Source organism: Ranitomeya imitator, chromosome 2 (genome assembly GCF_032444005.1).
Source record: "Ranitomeya imitator isolate aRanImi1 chromosome 2, aRanImi1.pri, whole genome shotgun sequence".
NCBI classification, from domain to species: domain Eukaryota; kingdom Metazoa; phylum Chordata; class Amphibia; order Anura; family Dendrobatidae; genus Ranitomeya; species Ranitomeya imitator.
This window is the reverse complement of record NC_091283.1, coordinates 94,724,180-94,749,458: the sequence shown is the minus strand read 5'-3', so window position 1 is coordinate 94,749,458 and position 25,279 is coordinate 94,724,180. Positions and strand designations below refer to the sequence as shown.

Genomic DNA, 25,279 nt, shown 5'->3' with positions numbered 1-25,279 from the left:
ATCACATTTGAAGTCACTTTGAGGGGTCTGTATGATAGAAAATACCCAAGTGTGACACCATTCTAAAAACTGCACTCCTCAAGGTGCTCAAAACCACATTCAAGAAGTTTATTAACCCTTCAGGTGTTTCACAGGAGTTTTTGGAATGTTTTAAAAAAAATGAACATTTAACTTTTTTCACAAAAAATTTACTTCAGCTCCAATTTGTTTTATTTTACCAAGGGTAACAGGAGAAAATGGACCCCAAAAGTTGTTGTACAATTTGTCGTGAGTACGCTGATACCCCATACATGGGGGTAAACCACTGTACACGTGGGGGTAAACCACTGTTTGGGTGCATGGGAGAGCTCGGAAGGGAAGGAGCGCCATTTGACTATTCAATGCAAAATTGACAGGAATTGAGATGGGACGCCATGTTGCGTTTGGAGAGCCCCTGATGTGCCTAAACATTGAAACCCCCCACAAGTGACACCATTTTGGAAAGTAGACCCCCTAAGGAAATTATCTAGATGTGTGGTGAGCACTTTGACCCATCAAGTGCTTCACAGAAGTTTATAACGTAGAGCTGTAAAAATAAAAAATCATATTTTTTCACAAAAATGATCTTTTCGCCATTTTTTATTTATTTTTGCACAACTTTTGGGGTCCAATTTCTTCTGAGTACGCTGTTACCCCATATGTGGGGGTAAACCACTGTTTGGGCGCATGGCAGAGCTCGGAACGGAAGGAGCGTCATTTGACTTTTCAATGCAAAATTGACTGGCATTGAGATAGGACACCATGTCGCGTTTGGAGAGCCCCTGATGTGCCTAAACATTGAAACCACCCACAAGTGACACCAGTTAGAAAGAAGACCCCCTAAGGAACTTATCTAGATGTGTTGTGAAAACTTTGAACCTCCAAGTGTTTTGCTACAGTTTATATTGCAGAGCTGTGAAAATAAAAATTATTTTTTTATTCCAACAAAAATTCTTTTTTAGCCCCCAGTTTAGCATTTTCCCAAGGGTAACAGGAGAAATTGGACCACAAAAGTTGTTGTACAATTTGTCCTGAGTAAAATTGATACCCCATATGTAGGGGAGAACCACCGTTTGGGCACATGGCAGAGCTCGGAAGGGAAGGAGCGCCGTTTTTGAATGCAGACTTAGATTGATTGGTCTAAAGGCGCCACGTTGCATTTGCAGAGCCCCTGATGTACCTAAACAGTAGAAACCCCTGACAAGTGACCCCATATTGGAAACTAGACCCCCAAGGAACTTATCTAGATGTGTTGTGAGAACTTTGAACCCCCAAGTGTTTCACTACAGTTTATAACGCAGAGCCGTGAAAATAAAAAAATCTTTTTTTTTCCAGAAAAATTATTTTTTAGCCCCCCAGTTTTGTAATTTCCCAAGGGTAACAGGAGAAATTGGAACACAAAAATTGTTGTCCAATTTGTCCTGAGTACGTTGATACAACATATGTTGGGGTAAACCACTGTTTGGGTGCACGGGAGAGCTCGGAAGGGAAGGAGCACTGTTTTACTTTTTCATCGCAGAATTGGCTGGAATTGAGATCGGACGCCATGTCGCGTTTGGAGAGCCCCTGATGTGCCTAAACAGTGGAATCCTCCCAATTCTAACTGAAACCCTAACCCAAATACACCCCTAACCCTAATCCCAACCGTAAATGTAATGCAAACCCCAACTTTAGCCCCAACCCTAACTTTAGCCAAAACCATGACTTTAGCCCCAACCCTAACTTTAGCCCCAACACTAACCCTAACTTTAGCCCCAACCCTAACCCCATCCTTAACTTTAGCCCCAACCCTAACCCTAACTGTAGCCCCAACCCTAACCGTAGAACTAACCCTAACTTTAGCCCCAACCCTATCTTTAGCCCTAACCCTAACGGGAAAATGGAAATAAATAAATTTTTTCAAATTTTATTATTTTTCCCTAACTAAGGGGGCGATGAGGAGGGGTTTGATTAACTTTTACAGCGGGTATTTTAGCGGATTTTTATGATTGGCAGCCGTCACACACTAAAAGATGCTTTTTATTGCAAAAAATAGTTTTTGCGTCTCCACATTTTGAGAGCTGTAATTTTTCCATATTTTGGTCCACAGAGTCATGTGAGGTTTTTTGTGGGACGAGTTGACAATTTTATTGGTACCATTTTAGGGCACGTGACATTTTTTGATCACTTTTTATTCTGATTTTTGTGAGGTAGAATGAACAAAAAACAGCTATTCATGAATTTCTTTGGGGGGGAAGGCGCTTATACCGATCCACGTTTCGTAAAATTGATAAAGCAGTTTTATTCTTCGGGTCAGTACGATTACAGCGATACCTCATTTATATCATTTTCTGGCACATTTATATGATAAAAACTATTTTATATAAAAAATTATTTTTTTATCGATTTATTCTGAGGACTATAACTTTATTTTTTCGTTGATGACGCTGTATGGCAGCTCGTTTTTTACGGGACAAGATGACGTTTTCAGCGGTACCATGGTTATTTATATCCGTCTTTTTCATCGCGTGTTATTCCACTTTTTGTTTGGCGGTATGATAATAAAGCATCGTTTTTTGCCTCTTTTTTTTTTTTTTTTTTACAGTGTTCACTGAAGGGGTGAACTAGTGGTACAGTTTTATAGGTCGGGTTGTTACGGACGTGGTGATACTAAATATGTGTAATTTTTTTTTTATTTAGATAAAAACGTATTTATTGGAACAATATTTTTTATTTATTTAGGATTTTTTTTCACATATGTAAATATTTTTTTCTTTTTTCTTTTTTTTTTTTACACAGCCCCGGGGGGGGGGGACATCACACTATAGTGACAGATCGCTGATGTGACACTTTGCTGTGCACTGTGTGCTTTCAGCGATTACACAGGCACTGAAGGAGGCTTGCCGGCGCCTATTCTGAGCAGGCGCTTGCAAGCCACCTCCCTGCAGGACCTGGAAGGCCCCCTGCGGCCATTTTGGATCCGGGCCTGCAGGGAGGAGGTAGGTAGATCACATCGCGTTGATCCGAGGGTCTCAGGGAAGCACGCAGGGAGCCCCCTCCCTCCGCGATGCTTCCCTGTGCCGTCGGAACGCTGCGATCATCTTTGATCGCAGGTGCCAGGGGTTAATGTGCCAGGAGCGGTCCGTGACGTTTGGACTTCTAAGAAATATGTCCATGTTTCATTTGTTTGAAACCTTCAAAAAGGAACTTGAAGACCTAACTCTTCCGACAAGCCTACCACCTGCAGCAACCATGATCCACCAAACCGCTGCACGACCAGCTCTATCCTCACCTACTGTATCCTCACCCATCCCTTGCAGATTGTGATCCCTCGCAGGCAGGGTCCTCTCTCCTCCTGTACCAGTTATGACTTGTATTGTTTAAGATTATTGTACCTGTTTTTATTATGTATACCCCTCCTCACATGTAAAGCGCCATGGAATAAATGGCGCTATAGTAATCAAATAATAATAATTTGTTTTCTATAAAAAGTTAAATATTGTTTTCAGTTTAAATGTTAAAATAATATTTTTGGGAGTATATAAGATATTTACATGCATATATGTCGATCAATGTAAAATGTGTTTTGAATGTTTTATTTTTTATTCCTCGAAAATATTTTGTCTATTTTATGCAGTTTTGAATAAGTGTTTTTAGAAAAACAAAAAAAGGAGACCAAAAATCCCCAAAAGACGGCCAAAAGCTCAAGCATTTGTGCTGCTGAGATAACCGTTGAAGCTGTTCTTGGTAGTGCTTCATCCTCGGCAGCTTCTCCTGTGAATTCATAAGCTGTAGTAATATGTGAAAAATCATTTCCAACACTACACAGTAACAAGAAGAGTAGTGCTGAAGAACTTTAAAAGTCTTACAAAGAGAGGAAACACTACTACAGCCAATTATAGCCACTAAAGGATGTTGGACCTTGTAGCCAACATGTTCCCATTGCGGTCTCCACCAGCTACATTATTAAAACAAAAATTCCCCGTTGAAAACTGATTACATTTAATTATGCAGCTGACACAAGTGCCACTTTGTTGTATGGCTCTTGCTAACACTTCTGGAGTGCTTGTTCTTAGGCTAGGAACATCTCAACCAAGATAATTAACAAGTGACATTAATACCCCTTGTTACCTATTTGCTATTATATTGTACATCTCTTATATGTTGTGAAGTCACAAGGCTGTAATGTTAAGACTGTGTCACTCTAGTTTACTATTTATTTGTTATGCTTTCTTACGTCAATGCCCCCCCAATGGGACTCACAATCTTATTCCCCTATCGGTAGAGTATGCTTTTGGTTTGTGGGAGTAAAGATGGATACCCAGAAAAAATTAGGAGTTGTCCTTGGTGGGATTTGTACTCAGAACTACAGCCACCTTGTTCCCCGAGCAGGAAACGCTTTATTTACCGAGCTTGTAAGACATTATCGTAAGGCAGGGTTGACATTGCATTTTCCACTACATTCTGTGGCTCCATCGGAGCTTGAGTTCGAACCCCCCGCGCAAAACGGGATTGAGACGTATGCAGCGGTGGGACCATTCACTACAATACTGTAGAGAGAGTTGCAGTGTGCGCTGTTGTACATCATTTTCGGTCATGTATGCCTAGTTGAGGTGGGCAGCAAGAAGTAGTTGATGTAGCATGTCTTGTTTCCTGCCTCAAATAGCATATATATCCGAAAACAATGCACAAAATTGCCCACTGCGCCTTCGTCTGTATCATTATGGTCAATGACCCGGTCAATACATATGCCTGAATCCCATGTAGCGGGGTTTTGGAGGTAATGACAAAGCTACTGAACGTAGTAGCAGACGCGCTATGGGAACCCTGACAAATAGTAAGCTCGCAATGAGTTCCATACACCGTGTAGTGGCCATTCTTTGACACTGCTATTCAGCTGTAGTGCAGTAAAGCGGAGTTAGGGTACGTGCCAACAATCGGGAACTGCTGCGAGTTTGACGCTGCGTATTTATGCAGGGTCAAACCAGCAGGGGTCAGATGTTACAGCATAGTGGATGGGATTTCTAGAAATCCTATGTACACTATGCATGTATGTGCACTTGCGGATCACCGGTGGAAACGGAAATGCGGTGTGGCTTTACGAGCCACGGCATGTCAAGTTCTCTTGCAAAGTCGCTAATCTCCGCAACAGAAATTTCAACAATAGAATGTACGGCTCAGTGAACACATGCGGATTTACCTGCGTGATTAGAACGCAGCATTTTGGATGCAGTGAAAAATATGTTGCATCCAAAGCAGTGCTACTTCCTAATGGTGGGAACGTGGCCTCACAATACCCAAGAACTACAACACAAGGGATAAAGCTGTGCTGTTCCAGCTCTGCACACTGATTTCGTCTGAGCGCAGAGGCGTTGGTAAACAGTTGACCCGAGTGCCAAACACACCCACTAATCTGATAAACAGTGGCCTTTTTTGGGATAAGATAGCCTTTCTACTAATGGTGTCTTCAGTAAACTAGGTGCCTTATCAATGCTGTCAGGCGCTATTGCTGGCTGCTTTGATACTTTCTTGCCTGAAATATCAGGGGACAATACAGGGTCCTGGCCGTGTTTCAATGGATCTTTTCTTATGGATATCTTCCTGAATATTGAGTGTAAACCAGGAGACCATATCAGCTCCTCCACAAATTTTTTCACGGCCTGTCACCTCTTGGTTATGGTCTCCTATTAGAGGTTCTTTGCCATTGGCACCATGCTCTTGGCTGCTTCAACTCCAATACCTCACACCCTGGACATATTGAAGGAATGGACTGTGACCTGCCTTAGTGTTTTGTACACCCAGTATTAACGAGGGGCATGCAAGGATGAGATACGCCATATTCATTAAAAGGTGCATCATATCAGTAGCGTGCACCACTGTGGTCTCACCAGAAACTGAGTGGAGTAACATTTCTGGTGTAATGTATTTTGCCATTTTCAATTAATGTCGGGCATCCATAGCTATATCCTGTTCTATCCGGCACCTCCCAAGATTCACTAATTTCGGTGGAGTTGTTTCAAACTGTTGTGAAAATGCCAAGAGCCACAAGCTTTTCAAAGCGTTTTACAGCGGTTTTCTGGCAAAAATACTTTGATGAATCATCAAATCAAGGTAAATGATAGTGTTCTATCCACCAGCAGGGGGAGGTAAAGAGCTAAGTGTATACTGATTTTATGAAGTTCATTCTATAAGTAAACTCCGGAGCGCCCTCTAGTGATGACTATGGTAAACAGAATTGTAGAATTTACATTTAGCTCTATGTGATATATCTAAAAAAAAAACATAGATTAAAAATATTAACCAGTGTACAATTTTGTAGCTATTTAGATTATAAAAATAAATAAATAAATTTGTTTTTAAAGTAGTGGAGCTGATATTCACTCTAAGCTTTCCAGAGACGACTATCTTCTGTGACCCCTTTCTGTTCTGCTCTGGTGATGATGGATCTTTTCCTTTCTAAGTCATGCAAAGGCTTCGGTAATTGCTCTTTCTCAAAAACTGACTGTGTCCACCACATATTTATGTCATGAGTGCACCATAAAACTGCACAAAATGCATTTATCTTGCACAAAGCTTACAACATCTATAACGTCTAAACACCACATAAGGAAAAGTAGACTTGGAAAGTGCTTTAAAATCAATAGGAAATTCTGCTCATATGGAACAAAGTCATTTGTACATATAATTCAACTATATTGATTACACGTACAAATAGAAAGACTGAGCTGTTGGAAATCAGTAACCGCTATGTGCAGTCTGATCGTACAGCGGTAGGTTTCTGTAGGGTAGGAATATCTGAGATTCTTATACAATTGCCGGGTGTACTTAAAAATTAATAACATGTTATAGTAATTTCTTGCATTACACCTCCCACATATCATCGCGTTACTTACTAATACTTCCGTTAGCGAGAGTGTTATCCCCTTCTAATGATAGACTGATTTGGCGGTCTTGGCTGTACCATGTTACTGAGCTTTAAGGAAACCAAACAAATCCCAACAACTTCATTAAAACCTTTACATCAAAAAGCTAATTGGTTTGTCTAATATTTAGTGAATAATTTGTTTCCATAGTTAATGTTAATAACTAGTGATGAGCGAGTATACTCGTTGCTCGGGTTTCCCTGAGCACACTCGGGTGGTCTCCGAGAATTTGTTAGTGTTCGGAGATTTAGTTTTTGTTGACACAGCTGATTGATTTACAGCTACTAGCCAGCCTGAGTACATGTGGGGGTTGCCTGGGAATCCCCACATATATTCTAGCTGGGTAGTAGCTGTAAATCATTCAGCTGCCAAGATGAAATCTAAATCTCCGAGCAGTCATAAATACTCGTTGACCACCCGAGCAACGAGTACACTCACTCATCACTATTAATAACAAGTACAGATATATTCACAACATATGCGTTGATTACGGTAGATATCATGTAGGAAGTGAGGGATAGATAGCAAAAATCAAAGTTTATTCTCCACCAAGTACGAACAAGAAAGTCATATACTTGATTCCCGCCACAAGACATTAGAGCCCAAATATCTCCCCTCTTCAATCCCCCACTGTGTAAAAAGGAGTAGACGTTTAGAAGCTGTTAATGAGGAGCTCCGCTTCGGACAATCCCTACTTGTAAAAGCTCCATTCGCAGTAGATTACGACTGACCCCACCAAGGTCAGCCAACAATCTAACGCGTATAGGGTCCCTAGGTGGAGATAAGTATCTGGCATGTCTTATTTCGGACCGCCCGTCCTTTTATTCTCTAGAGAGGAGCTGCCAACAGAGATGTCTGGCAGTGGCTCTCTCATTTAGAAAAGAGAAACGCTCATCAGAATGGGAGAGACAGATGATTTCTTAATTGATCGGTCCTCTCTATTAAGGCAGGAAGTTCTAGCTGAGCATATTTACAAAAACCTTTGGTACTTCCTTGGTTTCTACGCTTCTATGGGTCGCATAGTGTTATAGGGCCTCCCCATATTGACCTCTGTGGTGTATATGTCCATTCACTAGACACACATTAGTAAATGCAGACTGTTCCTGTCAAGGAGATTTAGCTTTAGGCCGGAGTCACACTTGCAACTGCAATGTGAGAAACTCACGCGAGTCTCTTGCCTCAATACCCGGCGCTGCCGCCGGTGGTTCGGATCGGAGGGTTCAGCTGCATAGAAATACATGCAGTCGCACACTCCTGTCCTGAGTGCCGGTGGCAGTGCTGGGTATTGAGGCGACAGACTCGCGCGAGTTTCTCACAGTGCTGTTGCAAGTGGGACACCGGCCTTATTCCCATTATCATCATCTAGATCAGGTTTATCTGGACTTCTAGCTTCTTATGTCTCACAATTAAAAGTTTACTACGCTAAGTTGGTTGTTCTGTCCTCACTATACTAATATCCATCAAACTAACCTCCACTTTTAGAAAAAAAATACGTTACACAGCAGGAATCTGCAATGTAGCCATTTTTTCAAAATTACTCTCTTGCACTAAGTTCCAAAACGCATGCAAACGCATGTTTACGCAGCGTTTTTTATCCGCATCAGCTTACGCATGACGGCAAAAAAAACCTGCTGCATGTGCATGCGTTTGTATGCGTTTTGCCTGCGCTTGCGTTGTTTATGCGCATTCGTTTGATATTTCCAGAAGGGCGAATCTCAATGGGCGTGTCTCAATCAGTTCCTGGACATGCACAGTCCAAAGTACAGAAGCGTATCGAACGCATGCGAACACATGTCCTTGCGTACCAATGCGTTCCCATAGACAGTAATGCGTTTTTTTATGCATTCAATCCGCAATCATCCGCATGCACATGGCTGCGCATAATTGATGCGTTTTTTGATGCATTCAATCCGCAATCATCCTCATGCACATGGCTGCGCATAATTGACGCCTCAAAAAATGCAACATGTTGCGTTTGCCGGACACCGCGAAATCATGTCCCTGCATAAACCATGTTAAAGATATGTATGCATGACGCATGCAGATCAAACGCTGCGAAAGATACGCAAATGTGAACCCAGCTTTACATGTTGCGCTTTTGCTGCGTTTTTTTTTCTGCAGGAAAAACCTGCTTTTTTGCCCTTAAAGAAGTTACTTACAAAAAGCAGATTTTGCTGTGAATTTCCTTTTTTTTTGCTGCATTTTTGTTGTCTCCTGTGCATGCTGATAAAGTTTAGCACCCCCCTCCCCCCAAAAAAAACCATTATGCAAATTCATGCATAGTATTCATAGCTGCATAGGCAGCATGAATAGTAAAAAGTTGGTCACACAGGGTTAATAGCAGCGTTAACCGAGTGCACCACACCGCGGTCAACGCTGCCATTAACCCTGTGTGAGCGCTGATCGGAGAGGACTAGGGCACTGACTGCGGGAAGGAAGGAGCGGCCATTTTCTTCCTGACTGTGGCTGCCATGACAGGCAGCTGGCGCGACCAATCAGCGACTTGGATTCCATGACAGACAGAGGCCTTGACCAATGAATATCCGTGACAGAAAGAAGGACAGACAGAAGGACAGACAGACGGAAGTAACCCTTAGACAATTATATAGTAGATGGCTTCGCTTAATTACTTATTTGTTTTGCTCATTAAAAAAGGGAAACACGGCATGACAAAGCATCTTCCCGGTTATGCTTCTGTAATGTCACAAGGAAAATGGTGAAAATAAGAGGCGGCATGATGGCAGGATCTGACTACACGAGGAGTGTTTGTAGTCTGTGGCCATGAACACACTGGTCTGTATAGGAGATATAGACAAGAATGAAAATAGTTCATCTGTATGGAAGCATAAAGATGGTTACAAAGGTCCATGTACTCTCTTAGTATTCCCCTACTCCAAACCTTAAAGGGAATATTTCATCAGGTTTTTGCCATGTAATCAGACAGCAGAATGATGTAGGGACAGAAACTCTGATTCCAGTGATGTATCACTGAGTTTACTTTGTTCAGCGATTGTGAAAGAATCAGTTTTCTCTGCTGCAAGCGCAGCAGTGCTCAGAATGTTGAGTTGTGTACAACCCCACCCATATCACTGTTTGGCAATCAGTGATGCAAATTAAAGGGGTATTCCCAATGCCAAGTTCTTATCCCAATATGGAGTAAGTGTAGTAGTATGAGCAAATAACTCCAATTATAAATGTCGGAAAGTTCTTCTGATTTGCTATGTCGCTTAAGCCATGTACAGGGCATGGCAGTAGCTTAGGTAGTGTTGCTCTAGTCACGCTCAGATATCTTTTGACTGCGGCACACACTGTGAACTGTTCCTTCCTCTCTTAAAGGGAATCTGTCAGAAGGTTTTTGCCACGTAATCTGAGGGCAGCATGAGGTAGGGGCTAAGATATAGAGTTCAGGGATGTGTCACTTATTAGGCTCTGTGCTATTGTTTCAATACAATGAATGTTTTATCACCAGGCTATTACCATTAGATGGACTACAGCTCACGTGAGCCCTGGTCCTCCCCTGATACGCAGCTCACTGTCTATAGACAATGTACACAGTAAGCTCTGGTGTGGGCAGGGTCAGCTTTCTCAGCTTTGCTAAATACTGCATCTAAAATATGTGATTGTGTCCATCATTGGAATCAGGGTCTCATCATATTGCGCTCAAATGAGGTAGCAAAAGCCTTGTGACAGATTCCCTTTAATGTAAGCCTACGATAGCCATGCTTTGAGATTTAGACTTATATTGAGAACTGGTAAGTATTTACTACACACCGAACATAAATTATGGATACCTAACCAAAGGTAGAATAAAATAAATAAATAAAATGAAGCTTTATATTAAATTCACATTGGTTCTATAGTCATTCTAATTTTGCTCATTTGTTCAGTCCATATTTAATTTGTGCAATGTGTAAGAAATCCTTTCCATTTCGTTCTATTTATTATCTAGAATTAAACCCAACGTTCAGTTAAGTAGGACGGGCTGACCTGAGCGAAAAAGATTGCAATGCTATTTTAACTGGAAAATAAAATTCACACGTTTGTTATTCTTACAGAATCAATTGGATGAACTGTAGAAAGAAAAAAAAAAAAAAATTTATTTTGAAACCGAGCCACTCCGTAAAACACAATGCGAATGATTAATTCTAAGACCTTATGGGACAGAATGGGCCGGGAAGATAAGCTGATGAGTATGGAGGATAAATGAGATGCGGTTTCAAACAGAACATTTCTTGTTTGGAGTATCGTACGGTAATGTTGCGCCGGGTGATTAGTTATCTGTTTTCCTTATAAAAAATGATGCAAAATAAAGCGTTTACGCTGTAATGCGTTATTGATGTCGGGCAGGGGAGCATGAAAACGTCTATGAGGACAGGTAATTGATGTGTAAATCAGCGCTGAATTACTCTGCAATAGAAATGGTCCCTCTGAAAATAAGCTTCAGATACCCCACTACACAGAGGACAGCCATCAATGGGGACAACGAACAAAGAGAAGGCTTATTTATTTAAAAAAATGATAACTGGCAATTTACACGATTTTCTCCGTCGGTAGCCGCATGCTGTCAGAAATATTTACAAGCCCCCGTTAGATCCCGACATTCACTTATTTGGTCTGCGATGAGTCGCTTGTCGCTCTTTTTTTTGTTTGTTTTATTAAACTGCTTAGGGACATTATTACAGATGTTAAGGAAGTGCATGAAAAGGATGTATTCATCTTCTGAAAAGCAGAGACATGTAAATGACATCAATGATTGGAATTTGGTTAACAATGTGTTTTCAAGGTGCATTTAAATCACTATTATAATCCCCTTGTCATGTCGCATTCGCCGTACGAAGAGCGAGAAGATAATGACCGAAAAAATGCAGCATGACGAGAGTAAACAGGGAGACGATTCTGGCGTAACTGTGCATCAAATTAAAGCAAAGATAGACACCATTTTTGTTCTCCTAATGGCCCTAAAGCCGGAATAAATAGCATAAAGCAAACAGCTCCAGGAGGACGAGGCGTGCGAGCTAGATGGAGATGGAAAAAATGATAGTAGGATACTTCTAAAATTCTTCCGGATAGGACCAAGCAAAAGTGATCACTAAACGGTCTGTAATCACCGATTACACATAACGGAAGCTGGCTCGTTTCATTTACTATACCAAGAACCATCTATTTCATAGCAATTAATATTTTGTGTAATTTATCCATCATATACCTACAACTGTTGCCACCTTAACAATTTGTAAATTTCGAGAAGACTCTGATTTCTTACAATGCTAGCTAAATATTTAATATTGAGAGTCCTCCATGGTTGATAAATTTTAATGGCTAACTGAAAAGATGGTAACAAATTGCAAGCTTTCGAGACTACTAAGGCTAGGTTCACATTGCGTTAGGGCAATCTGTTAAGCGCATAGCGCTAGTGGATTGCCCTAACGCAATATTTATTTTGGGTCCGCGTTCACCGTCCCTGCTAGCGCAGATCCCCGATCTGCGCTAGCGAGGGAGGAACCTCGGACGCTGCAAGCAGCGTCTGAGGTCCGTCACAAAAGAACGGCACATCGCTAGCGCGTGCAGAAAATGGCATGCGCTAGCGATGCGCTACAGGCACAAATCACATTGCTGTCAATGGGTGCGCTAACGGACCCGCTGCACGGCGTTAATTGCGACATTTTCGCCGTGCAACGCAGTCCATTAGCGTTAAGCCATTAACGCAATGTGAAGCTAGCCTAAGGTCTCTTCATCAGACATAGACTAATAGAAATGCTGAAGAATCACATATTTATGCACAACACAGCACAGAAAAATACCATAGATAAGACAGGTGACGTGAAGCAGAACTATCATTATGTGAATGATAAACAGTTATGTCCATAAATATTGGAACAGTTCATAGATAAGGAGTGTGGATGTTTTATTGCCCTCTGATTCACGTCTGGTACTGTGTTATGGTGACCCCACATGGTCTGAGGAGCAAATTCCTTAGTTGATGTAAAAAGACATAAATCCTTGCGACACATTTATTCCTGCACCGAGAGTGTCAAAGGTCATCATTAGCTTATATTCCCAGATTCTTCTGTCTCTCTGAGATTTGAAGTTACCTTTTAATACAAGTAATTTCATGTCCATAATGCTATGATCGGGGAGCCAAAAATGTATTGCCACGGGTAGATCCATTCATTTTTGTCTGTAACGTGCTCAATGCGCAACCATCGTTTTAATATTTGCTTCATAAATCAATAGTACACACGAACATAATCAATTTTATAATGTATCTTATCAGAGAAATCAGCTTCTCTCTCCACCAGGATTGAGCTTTCATTTTCACAATTCTAAATTCCTGGGTAAAATCTGTATTCAGTGAAGACAGATTGTTAAATGACTGAGATAGGAGATGGCAGTTTCTAGTGATAACAAAATTAATAAAGGGGATGGGGGAACTACAATACCCAGAGAGATTAGCAAAAATAGGATTAATTAGTCTAGAAAAAAGATGACTAAGGGTCGATCTATTAACCATGTATAAGTATATAAGGGGACAATAAAAATATCTCTCCGAGGATCTGTTTATACCAAGGAAGGTGATGGTCACAAGGGGGTATTCTTTGCATCTGGAGGAGAGAAGGTTTTTCTCCAACATAGAAGAGGATTCTTTACTGTTATGGCAGTGAGAATCTGGAATTCCTTGCCTGAAGAGGTGGTGATGCCGAACTCAGTCGAGGGGTTCAAGAGAGGCCTGGATGTCTTCCTGGAGCGTAACAATATTGTATCCAGCTCTGTGGCCTCCCCTCTAACACTCTCGCACCCCTCCAATCTATTCTAAACTCTGCTGCCCGACTAATCCACCTGTCCCCCCGCTATTCCCCGGCCTCTCCTCTCTGTCACTCCCTGCACTGGCTCCCAATTACTCAAAGACTCCAGTACAAAACCCTAACCATGACATACAAAGCCATCCACAGCCTGTGTCCTCCGTATATCTGTGACCTCGTCTCCCAGTACTTACCTACACGCAACCTCCGATCCTCACAAGATCTCCTTCTCTACTCCCCTCTTATCTCCTCTTCCCACAATCGCATACAAGATTTCTCTCGCGCATCACCCCTACTCTGGAACCCTCTACCACAACACATCAGACTCTCGCCTACCATCAAAACCTTCAAAAAGAACCTGAAGACCCACCTCTTCCGACAAGCCTACAACCTGCAGTAACCACCGATCCACCAAGCCACTGCACGACCAGCTCTATCCTCGCCTACTGTATCCTCACTCATCCCTTGTAGATTGTGAGCCTTCGCGGGCATGGTCCTCTCTCCTCCTGTACCAGTTGTGACCTGTATTGTTTAAGATTATTGTACTTGTTTTTATTATGTATACCCCTCCTCACATGTAAAGCACCATGGAATAAATGGCGCTATAATAATAAATAATAATAATAATCTTACAATTATTAGGTTCTTTAGAAGGACGTAGATCTGGGGATATATTCTGATGGAATATAGGCTGAACTGGATGGACAAATGTCTTTTTTCTGCCTTGCTATGTTACTATGATAAGATACTATGTAGATAGGAAAGTGGAGGTGGAGGAAGGAGTCTACTTCTGGCTCCTCCTGTCCTCCTCCCTTCCTTTACATGAGATGACATTTAATGTTAAGATTCTGAGTTATGTAACCATCTGTCTTCACTGAATACAGATTTTACCTGTGAACTGAGAATTTTGAGAATGTAAGATCAGTAGTGTTGAGCGATACCGTCCGATACTTGAAAGTATCGGTATCGGATAGTATCGGCCGATACCCGAAAAATATCGGATATCGCCGATACCGATATCCGATACCAATACAAGTCAATGGGACATCAAGTATCGGAATGTATCCTCATGGATCCCAGGGTCTGAAGGAGAGGAAACTCTCCTTCAGGCCCTGGGATCCATATTAAAGTGTAAAATAAAGAATTAAAATAAAAAATATTGTTATATTCACCTCTCCGGCGGCCCCTGGACATCAGCGGGAGGATCCGGCGTCCGGCACGGCTTCTTTCTTCAAAATGCGCGCCTTTAGGACCTGTGGAATGACGTCCCGGCTTCTGATTGGTCGCGTGCCGCCCATGTGACCGCCACGCGACCAATCAGAAGCCGCGACGTCATTCCTCAGGTCCTAAAAGGCGCTCATTCTAGGACTTTAGCTGAGGAATGACGTCGCGGCTTCTGATTGGTCGCGTGGCGGTCACATGGGCGGCACGCGACCAATCAGAAGCCGGGACGTCATTCCACAGGTCCTAAAGGCGCGCATTTTGAAGAAAGAAGCCGTGCCGGACGCCGGTTCCTCGCGCAGATGTCCAGGGGCCGCCGGAGAGGTGAATATAACAATATTTTTTATTTTAATTCTTTATTTTACACTTCCGATACCGATACCCGATATCACAAAAATATCGGATCTCGGTATCGGAATTCCGATACCGCAAGTATCGGCCGATACCCGATACTTGCGGTATCGGAATGCTCAACACTAAAGATCAGTCCTGGTGGAGAATGAAGCAGATTTATCTGATAAGATATATAATAATAATAATAATAATAATAATTTTTATTTATATAGCGCCAACATATTCCGCAGCGCTTTACAAATTATAGAGGGGACTTGTACAGACAATAGACATTACAGCATAACAGAAATCACAGTTCAAAACAGATACCAGGAGGAATGAGGGCCCTGCTCGCAAGCTTACAAACTATGAGGAAAAGGGGAGACACGAGAGGTGGATGGTAACAATTGCTTTAGTTATTCGGACCGGCCATAGTGTAAGGCTCAGGTGTTCATGTAAAGCTGCATGAACCAGTTACCTGCCTAAGTATGTAGCAGTGCAGACACAGAGGGCTAATACTGCATAAAGTGTATGAGAACATGATGCGAGGAACCTTTTTTTTTTTTTTTTTTATTTATTATAAATAGGCCACACAGGGATCGTTAGGTTAATGCATTGAGGCGGTAGGCCAGTCTGAACAAATGAGTTTTTAGGGCACGCTTAAAACTGTGGGGATTGGGGATTAATCGTATTAACCTAGGTAGTGCATTCCAAAGAATCGGCGCAGCACGTGTAAAGTCTTGGAGACGGGAGTGGGAGGTTCTGATTATTGAGGATGCTAACCTGAGGTCATTAGCGGAGCGGAGGGCACGGGTAGGGTGGTAGACTGATACCAGGGAGGAGATGTAGGGTGGTGCTGAGCCATGGAGTGCTTTGTGGATGAGGGTAGTAGTTTTGTACTGGATTCTGGAGTGGATGGGTAGCCAGTGTAATGACTGGCACAGGATAGAGGCATCGGTGTAACGGTTGGTGAGGAATATGATCCTGGCTGCAGCATTCAGGACAGATTGGAGCGGGGAGAGTTTTGCAAGAGGGAGGCCGATTAGTAGAGAGTTACAATAGTCCAGACGAGAATGAATAAGTGAAACAGTCACAGTTTTTGCAGAGTCGAAAGTAAGAAAAGGGCGAATTCTAGAAATGTTTTTGAGATGCAGGTAAGAAGAGCGAGCCAGTGATCGGATGTAGGGGGTGAATGAAAGGTCAGAATCAAGGATGACCCCAAGGCAGCGGGCATGTTGCTTTGGAGTAATGGTGGAACCGCATACGGAGATGGCAATGTCAGGCAAAGGTAGGTTAGTAGAGGGAGAGAACACGAGGAGTTCAGTTTTTGACAGGTTTAGTTTCAGATAGAGGGAGGACATGATGTTAGAGACAGCGGTAAGACAATCACTGGTGTTTTCTAAAAAGGTCGGTGTGATATCAGGAGAAGAAGTGTATAATTGGGTGTCGTCAGCATAGAGATGGTACTGGAAACCAAATCTACTGATTATTTGTCCAATAGGGGCAGTATACAACGAGAAGAGTAGGGGGCCTAGGACTGATCCTTGAGGAACCCCAACAGTAAGGGGAAGGTGAGAGGAGGCGGAACCAGCAAAACATACAGTGAAGGATCGGTCAGAGAGATAGGAGGAGAACCAGGAGAGAACGGTGTCCTTGAGGCCGATGGAGCGGAGCATAGTGAGGAGGAGCTGATGATCCACAGTGTCGAATGCTGCAGAGAGATCCAAGAGAATTAACATGGAGTAGTGACCATTAGATTTAGCTGTTAGTAGGTCATTAGAGACTTTAGTGAGGGCAGTTTCAGTAGAGTGTAAAGAGCGGAAGCCAGATTGAAGAGGGTCGAGAAGAGAGTTATCTGAGAGATAGCGGGTAAGACGGGAGTGGACCAGGCGTTCGAGGAGTTTAGAGATGAAGGGAAGATTAGAGACAGGTCTATAATTAGCGGCACAGTTTTGATCGAGGGATGGTTTTTTAAGTAATGGATGTATGATGGCATGCTTAAATGAGGAGGGAAAAATACCGGAAGTGAGGGAAAGGTTGAATATTTTTGTTAGGTGAGAGGTGACAGCTGGGGAAAGGGACTGGAGGAGATGTGATGGAATGGGGTCACTGGTGCAAGTGGTCGGGCGAGAAGATGCAAGGAGCCTGCTTACTTCTTCTTCTGTAACTGCTTCAAAGTCAGAGAGTGAACTAGATGCAGTGGGGGAGGGAGGACAGTGCATGGTATGAAGAGATTTGGAGATGATTTCCTGTCGAATGTGGTCAATTTTTTCTTTGAAGTAATTGGCCAGATCGTCAGCACGGAGATCCGTGGTTGGGGCCTGCTCTCTTGGGTTGAGTAGGGACTGGAACGTGTCAAAGAGACGTTTAGGGTTATTGGACAGGGAGGTGATGAGGGTGTTGACGTAGGTTTGTTTGGAGAGGTGAAGGGCAGAATTGTATGTCTTTAGCATGAACTTATAATGGATGAAATCTTCGGGTAGATTAGATTTTCTCCACAGACGTTCTGCGCACCTGGAGCACCGCTGCAGGAAACGTGTTTGCAGCGTGTGCCACGGTTGTTGCCGTCTGTGCCGAGTTGTTTTATGTATAGGAGGAGCAGCTTCATCCAGAGCACTTTGCAGGGTTTCATTGTAATGCTTCAATGCAGAATCAGGACATGAGATGGAGGAGATAGGGGCCAATGAGGACTGCAAGTTCTTCATAAGTTTCTGGGTGTTAATGGCCTGTATGTTTCTATAAGTGTGGAAAGTGGGGGTGACCTGAGCAGGATGGCAGTTCATGATAGAGAATGAAAGAAGGTTGTGGTCAGAGAGCGGGAGAGGGGAGTTTGTGAAATCATCCACTGAGCAAAGTAGGGAGAAGACCAAGTCAAGGGAGTTTCCATCTTCATGTGTTGGAGAGTTAGTATGCTGCGAGAGGCCAAAAGAGGAGGATAGAGATAAAAGGTGAGAAGCAGATGGGGAGAGGGGAGAGGCAAAGGGGATGTTGAAATCACCCATGATAAGGGTGGGGGTGTCACAGGAGAGAAAGTGTGGAAGCCAGGTGGCAAAGTGATCCAGGAACTGATGAGAGGGGCCGGGAGGATGATACACCACCGCCACTCGCATGGAGAAGGGGACGTAGAGTCTGACCACATGGACCTCAAAGGAAGGGAAGACAAGTGAGGGTACTTGGGGGATAACTTGGAAAGTACATTTGGGTGAAAGGAGCAGGCCAACGCCTCCACCTGCTCTGTTGTCTGATCTTGGGGTATGAGAAAAGTGTAGTCCACCATATGAAAGAGCAGCAGCAGCAGTGGTGTCTGACTGCTGGATCCAGGTTTCAGTAAGAGCCAGGAGATTAAGAGAATTAGAAAGGAAGAAATCATGAATGAAGGAGAGTTTATTACACACAGAGCGAGAATTCCAAAGGGCACAATTGAAAGAGACAGCAGGCATGCAGGCAATATTAATAAGGTTAAAGGGGTTTCTGGGTGTAGCAATTGGGAGGTTTGACTGGCTATAACATGGGGGGCCGGGGTTTGGAGATATGTCTCCAGCGACTAGGAGAAGGAGGATCGAAAGAGTGAGCAGATGGTTAAGTGATTTGTGAGAGCGTCTCTTGTGTTGGATGGTGGGACTGAATGGATCTGTGCTGTTAAGCAATGTGAATAGAGCATGAGTGCTATACATAGGAGAGGCAAGGACAGAGGGGCCGATATGGATGGAGTGTAGAGAGTTAATGCGAGGGCGGTGAATGTGAGTGAATGCAGCAGCCAGAATATAGATGATACAAATAAATATGGTGAGTATTTGTGCGGTTTCAAGTGAATATGGATTAGATTTAGATTGTCTTACCTGTCTCCTGCCCTGTCATAACTGCCGAGTACTTAGAAAAAAAAGTACTTTGAATAAAAAATACACGAATAACAGTGCACGAATGCACCCCTGCACGAATGCATCCCCAAGCTAAATCTACATTTATAGAAGGCTAGCCCTTAGATCTCTCTTTTTTTTTGGGGGGGGGTTAAAGCTCGTTAGCAATCAATCTAACTCAGTTGAGACAACAGGACACAATAAATGTAGTGATCAGATAAACAAATGTCCAGGTCTACATGGATCATAAACCACTTTGAAACAGTTATGTGATCTCTCTGAGTAAGGACATGCAAAAGTCAGTTAAATATCTATAAACACAAACAAAGGCATAATAGGATGACTAACATATATAGATACATGCAGGATTCAAAGCCGAAGATAGAATGACTCAGATACCATCCAAGCTGCTTGCTGTCAGGGACTGGAGCAATAGACATGCAGGATATTTCAGCTCAGAGAATGAATGATATGTTTACCATCCAAGCTGCTTGCTGTCAGGGACTGGAGCAATAGACATGCAGGATATTTCAGCTCAGAGAATGAATGATATGTTTACCTGTATGAAGAGAGAAGAGATGCTTGATTATATTCTGCCATGTTATAACTGCCGAGTACTTAGAAAAAAAAAAGTACTTTGAATAAAAAATACACGAATAACAGTGCACGAATGCACCCCTGATATATTACAACGCATCTTATTTTTAATGATTTATGAAATAAAAATGAATTTGATGGTTACTCTTTAAAGCGGTTGTCCACTCCCTTTATTAATGGGCATGGGGGAGGTGGAAAATAAAGCTCCATCAACCACTGGTCTACTGGGATCAGCTCCAGGCTGATTGATTGGCTGCAGTTCTTGTGTAATGCCCCTGTCAGCTGTTGATCCAGCAGATCAGAAGTGAAGCAAGAGCTGCATAAAGAGGAGTGGTACCACTCTGGAAGGTGAGCGTCAATTTTTTTTCACCTTCTTGTACACATTAATAAGGGGATTCCACAATAAGAAAAACTCTACGTTACCCATTGTGCCCCAATTCTCCATGGTTGGTAACCTACCTGTGCCATGCAAGCTTTCCATTGTGACAAGGTGAATTTGATTCCTAAAGATGTCACTGATAGAGCCAGCACTTGGCCATGAGACGCCTATTGTAAAATTACTATGGTTGTCCCAACAGTGTGTAAAAGGACAAAAAGGCGTGGCAGGGAAGCATGAGAACATCGGCAAGGGATCATGGTATACATTGCAGTCTTCATTTTGTATCAATATTGAGCCCAAATTTTTACATTTAAACACTGTTGGGGATCCTAATAGAAAGATGCCCAAGAAAAGAGATGGCTTACTCTAGTTAAATGTTGTCACTTTCTGCAGTCAAAAACTATTTTAAAAGATTGTAGGGAGAACTGCATGTACCTAGGATTGAGAGCCATGCGCACTCTGCCGGTCACCCACTGCGCGATTCATGACCTAATGCAAAATATTGAATTATTAATATTAAGTCAGACAGTCCCATGTTGACATGTCAAAAATTCAAAAGATGTCTTATATCATCATTTATCACCATGAAAGCTACTTCAGATGTTTTCAAACTGGTATCATCATATAATAATATCCCCCAAAAAAATCAAGCTAAAATAAATTCCATAGATCACACTATAAAATATGCACCTACTGTGCTTTTATAATTGGAGACTACTGCCCCATAAATTTGCTAAGTACTACAATCCAACAAAAAAAACAACTGAATTAGCAGTTTAATAAGATTATTCAATATTTCATTCATCAGACTCCAGAAGAAACACACAAAAACCTGTATGTCTAGAACTCGTATTGATTGAAACGAGCAGCCAAACCATTAGACGACAACGCAGGGTTAGGGAAATATGTTTGAATTAAGGTCACTTGCTGAGATTAATCATTTCGTATTTTACAGAGGGAATCAGAAATTTCCATATTGATTTTACGGCCCTTGAATAAATGTCCGGAGGCCAATATTAAAGATGGCCGTGCTTAGCCAGACATGAAGAGTCTTGAGTAGGACATAGTAATGCAAATGATATTTAGACTATCTATCTAGAAAAGGCAAAAAGAAGCAGCACCGGAAAGAGAAATACAGGGGTGCCAAGCCTCCCAGAAAACACCGTTCCTCCACTATAAAAATAAAAAATGGAGTCAGCACGCAGTTTGAAAAGTAGCAAAAAGCTTGTGGTTTTAATAGCCAACAAATGTGATGTTTCACTTCAAGATGAGAATCTTTATCAAGCCAAATCCTTCCAGAAGATTCTCATCTTGAACTGAAGCATCACCATTACGGGCTATTAAAACCACAAGATTTCTTGCTACTTTTCAATCGGTGAGCAGCCTCCATTTTTTTCTTTATCTTTCTAGAAGACAAAAAAAATGGAGCATCTCTAGCATAATTGCAGGTATGAGTGCCACTCAGGTACGGACTGGGGCTGAAATTCAGTTCTGGCATTTGAAATCACACAGGCCCATGCTGTCCCCGTCCCCATGAACCAGAGGGGATATATTACTAATATTACCCTGGATGGAGGAAAGGAAGATTTTCTACAAGACCAATGTTTCTGATGATACCGGTGGCCTGCTGGGGTAAGTGACGGAGTCAGCAACGTTATGCTCCTTCACAACTCTTAACAGTATGGGTATCTTGAGAACACCGATTCTGTTAATAACATAGCAGACAAGGCAGCCCATGACCAGACAGGTCCTCCTGGCATTTGCCAGAATTGCCAGATGGCCAGTCCGGCCCTGGTGCCTTTCCCCAGGTTGCAACTGAACAACATAAGATAGATTTAAAAAAAAAAAAAGCATGAGAAGTGGGCAGCATTTAATTCCATGCAAAAACTGGAGTCTCTTTTGGCCTATGTGAACATATGTCAATGTTTAGGCAAAAGAACAAATGACAAAAACTCGCTCTTGAGCCAAAACATTGCCACTTGTTTTACCATGGAATTTGCTACTGAGCGCTGCCTACTTTTCTAGCCTTTTTTTACTGATTTATCCATCTCTGGCATATTTTAATGTATCCACCTTATATCTGAACCTGGGACCGACCTTTCCATTTTCTTAATTTTGCCAAGTATTTCAATCTCTTCCAACCTTAGCAAAAACTGCAAAATACATTACAACCACTGGGTGGTCACTCACACACATACAGGATAAATAACTCCCAACAGACTAACACAAAATCATGTTTTGCCTTTTTTTTAATCTCACTAAAATCTTGGGATATATTGAGCCATTTACGCTCTACTTTACCTATCCTATTATCATGATAATCTTTTAACAGCAAGAACCAAAGTATCTGAACCTGGTGGCCATCTCTCCATAAAAAAATAAGCTATCATCAAGTCTTGATCTTTTATGGAAGGAAGTTTTCTCATAATCTCTGTGAACTGTGCTCCATCTTTATAGATCAGACTTTTTCCCCCCTGACATTATCAGCTTTAATGACAACTATATTCAATGCGGCGCACATAAACTCTTTGCAAGATTCTAACAATGTCGGAATCCTATTAGCAGCACCTTCTGTCTCAATAAGACATCATATACATTTCCGATGCCCCTCTAATGGTCTCAAAACTTCCACATTTGATCCTTTGACAAGATACAATATCGCGCACACAAAAGAGAACAAAGGAAGGCTCGTCACTGGCGGTCTCTGAACGAGCTCGCGGCTTTGATTTTTCTCCGATGTTTCTGTACATTGCATTCCAATGCTTACATTTCTTTCTGTTAACGCTAAATCCGCCAATTCCCAAATTTATGATACATTTAGAGCAATAAATATAAAATCTATTTCATCTTGCACAATGTCATCTTTTTCACATTCTACAAACTTAGATTTGGTTTCCTTACTGCTGATTAATGTACAATTTCTAAAAAAAAAAAAAAATCCAATACATAAGCCATTAGTGGCGGATTAGGTGTTGGCCCTTTTCCAAAAGTAACCTTTCCTTTTATTTAAGGACAAACTTTCACATCTGTAGTAAATTGTGCGTCATGTGACTTCCCATTACGGGATTGTATTACTTTATCCAGAGCAGTTTATTCTTGGCATTTATTGGAAAATACGTACCGTTTAGATATATGAAACACCATTTGAAAGGAGAGATCAATGAGGGGTGAAGGGGCAGCTAGGGATTTTCACATAAGTGATATACGTTAGTAGATACAGTTTAGCTTTATTTTGCCTCGTAAAAATGAGAATTTGACCTTAGGTGACGTGCCCATTAAAGCAGATAAAAGCAATTAAAGTTCCTTTAGGTGAATAATGTTCCAATTAACGCAAACAAAACATCACCTATAGAACGCGCCAGACCAACGAATAGCAATACTACTGAAACATAATAAATAGTTTCTATAAAAAAAAGTGCAAATATTAAACTAAGCCTTATACGAATGGACTTGCCAAGTTAAAGGGCAATTTCCAAAATTGTAAATGATCCCATATCCTAAGTGGACAGTTTACTGATCACTGGAGGTCCAAGAGCAGGGCCCTGGAACACCTGGAAAAACATTTTTTTTTTCACTTGCTTCAATAGTCTCCATGGGTGAAGCCGCGATCATCCGCGATCACTTGTGCGCTGTGTATCAGCAATGCTCATCTGCCATGATCACCGACCGCCTGGCGGCGCTCACAGCAATCTGGCAATGACAACCACAGAGGTCTGCTGCTGACCCTGGCTTGTCATGCCAACCTATTAGTGACACGCCGTCATGTGACAAGGCTGCCAATGGGTGAACGTGCTCAGATGACGTGTTATCCGTGCATGATTGGGTGTTGTCTGAGTATGTTGGGTGGGCTCGGATAATATATTCGAGTCCCCGCGGCTACATGTTTTGGCGGCAGTAGGCAGTTGCACCACATGGGGGGATTGCCAAAAAACAGACAATCCGTGCATGTGTTGCACCTATCTACCTCCACAAAGCATGCAGCAACGGGGACATGAATATATTATCTGAGCTCGCCCAAGATACTAGGATAACACCCGAGCATGCACAGATAACACATCATCCGACCACGTTCAATCATCACTAGTCCAGATATCCCCAGCTGCTGATCATTTTTCATCCTTAAAATCTTTGATTTTATTCTAACAGATTCCCTTTAAAAAAAAGTACAAAAAAATCAAAAGAAACATTTTTTAATTTATATTTTAATAGGTTTTATCGCTAGTCAATGGTTGTAATTTCTATCATGTAAAGGAAAGAACAGTATATGGCATGCGAGTAATTTGTGCCTTTACACTTGTTGCATAGAGAAAACAGCTCCTTCTAGTTTCTAATTTCCACTGTGAATGTTGCGACCATTTATCAAGTATTCTGATACATCTGAGGCTCTTCAGAAACCGCTGTAATCACCGTGCAGCATGACATGGAAACTCAAAGGACAATTGGTCTCTCGTGTCATTGATTTACAATGGATGTAACTGTGCAAACAATCAATACTACAGGGTGATTTTTTTTAAATCTCAAATGGCAAAGTGCTGATCCACTGCCAGCTTATTCCATCACTCGTAATGTTTGATGGTTGCTCAAATAATCGCACAGTGTTACTCCAACACTTAAGATCACAGCCTGACATCGCATCCTCCCCACTTAATTACAACACAGCGAGTCCTGCCAAGGGTGAGTAAACTTAGACTTGAAACTAAGGAGACTAGCTGGAAAAAAATACGGCAGTCAATCAGTTTTACTTAGTGGTAATGACATAGAATATACTGGACGCAGAAGAATTTACTATGACGTCTCGATAGCAAGATATAAACAGGATGCTCCTTGGCAATGCAAGATAATTGGCTGTCCTAACTGTTTATACATCATTAGATTAAAAGCTCCGGATAGTTCATGTTTCCATGTTTTATTACACCAAAGGGTTGAGCTGCACAAAGTGTATGCCATAGACTCAAATATATAATGTACATATTCCAAGTAGGTCTTTAGTTTTCACATGCCCTAAGCTTACAGGGGTTGTCCACTACTAGGACAACTCCTTCTTGATCAAGATCATTGGCGCCGATAAAATAATAAAGCCTATACTCACCTCCCGTGTTGGCGACCTTCCTACAGTGTGGGCAGTCGCTCTCCCCGATGCGGGGTTGTGACACCTGACGCTGGCACCCAATG

At 42.1% G+C, this 25,279-nt stretch overlaps 1 protein-coding gene across 3 annotated transcripts in view; it reads right to left on the bottom strand.

Annotated features, from left to right (window-relative positions):
* The window catches only part of AFF2 (ALF transcription elongation factor 2), a 792,369-nt gene that overhangs the window by 597,879 nt on the left and 169,211 nt on the right, over positions 1–25,279 (bottom strand). Inside the window, exon 2 of one of the 3 annotated variants that reach the window (XM_069747044.1) lies at positions 19,531–19,690. The exons of the other annotated variants lie outside the window; for them this stretch is intronic. Coding sequence (XP_069603145.1) covers positions 19,531–19,571 — 41 coding nt within the window. The 5' untranslated portion in view covers positions 19,572–19,690. The remainder of the gene's footprint in view (positions 1–19,530; positions 19,691–25,279) is intronic. 3 annotated transcript variants of the gene reach the window in all.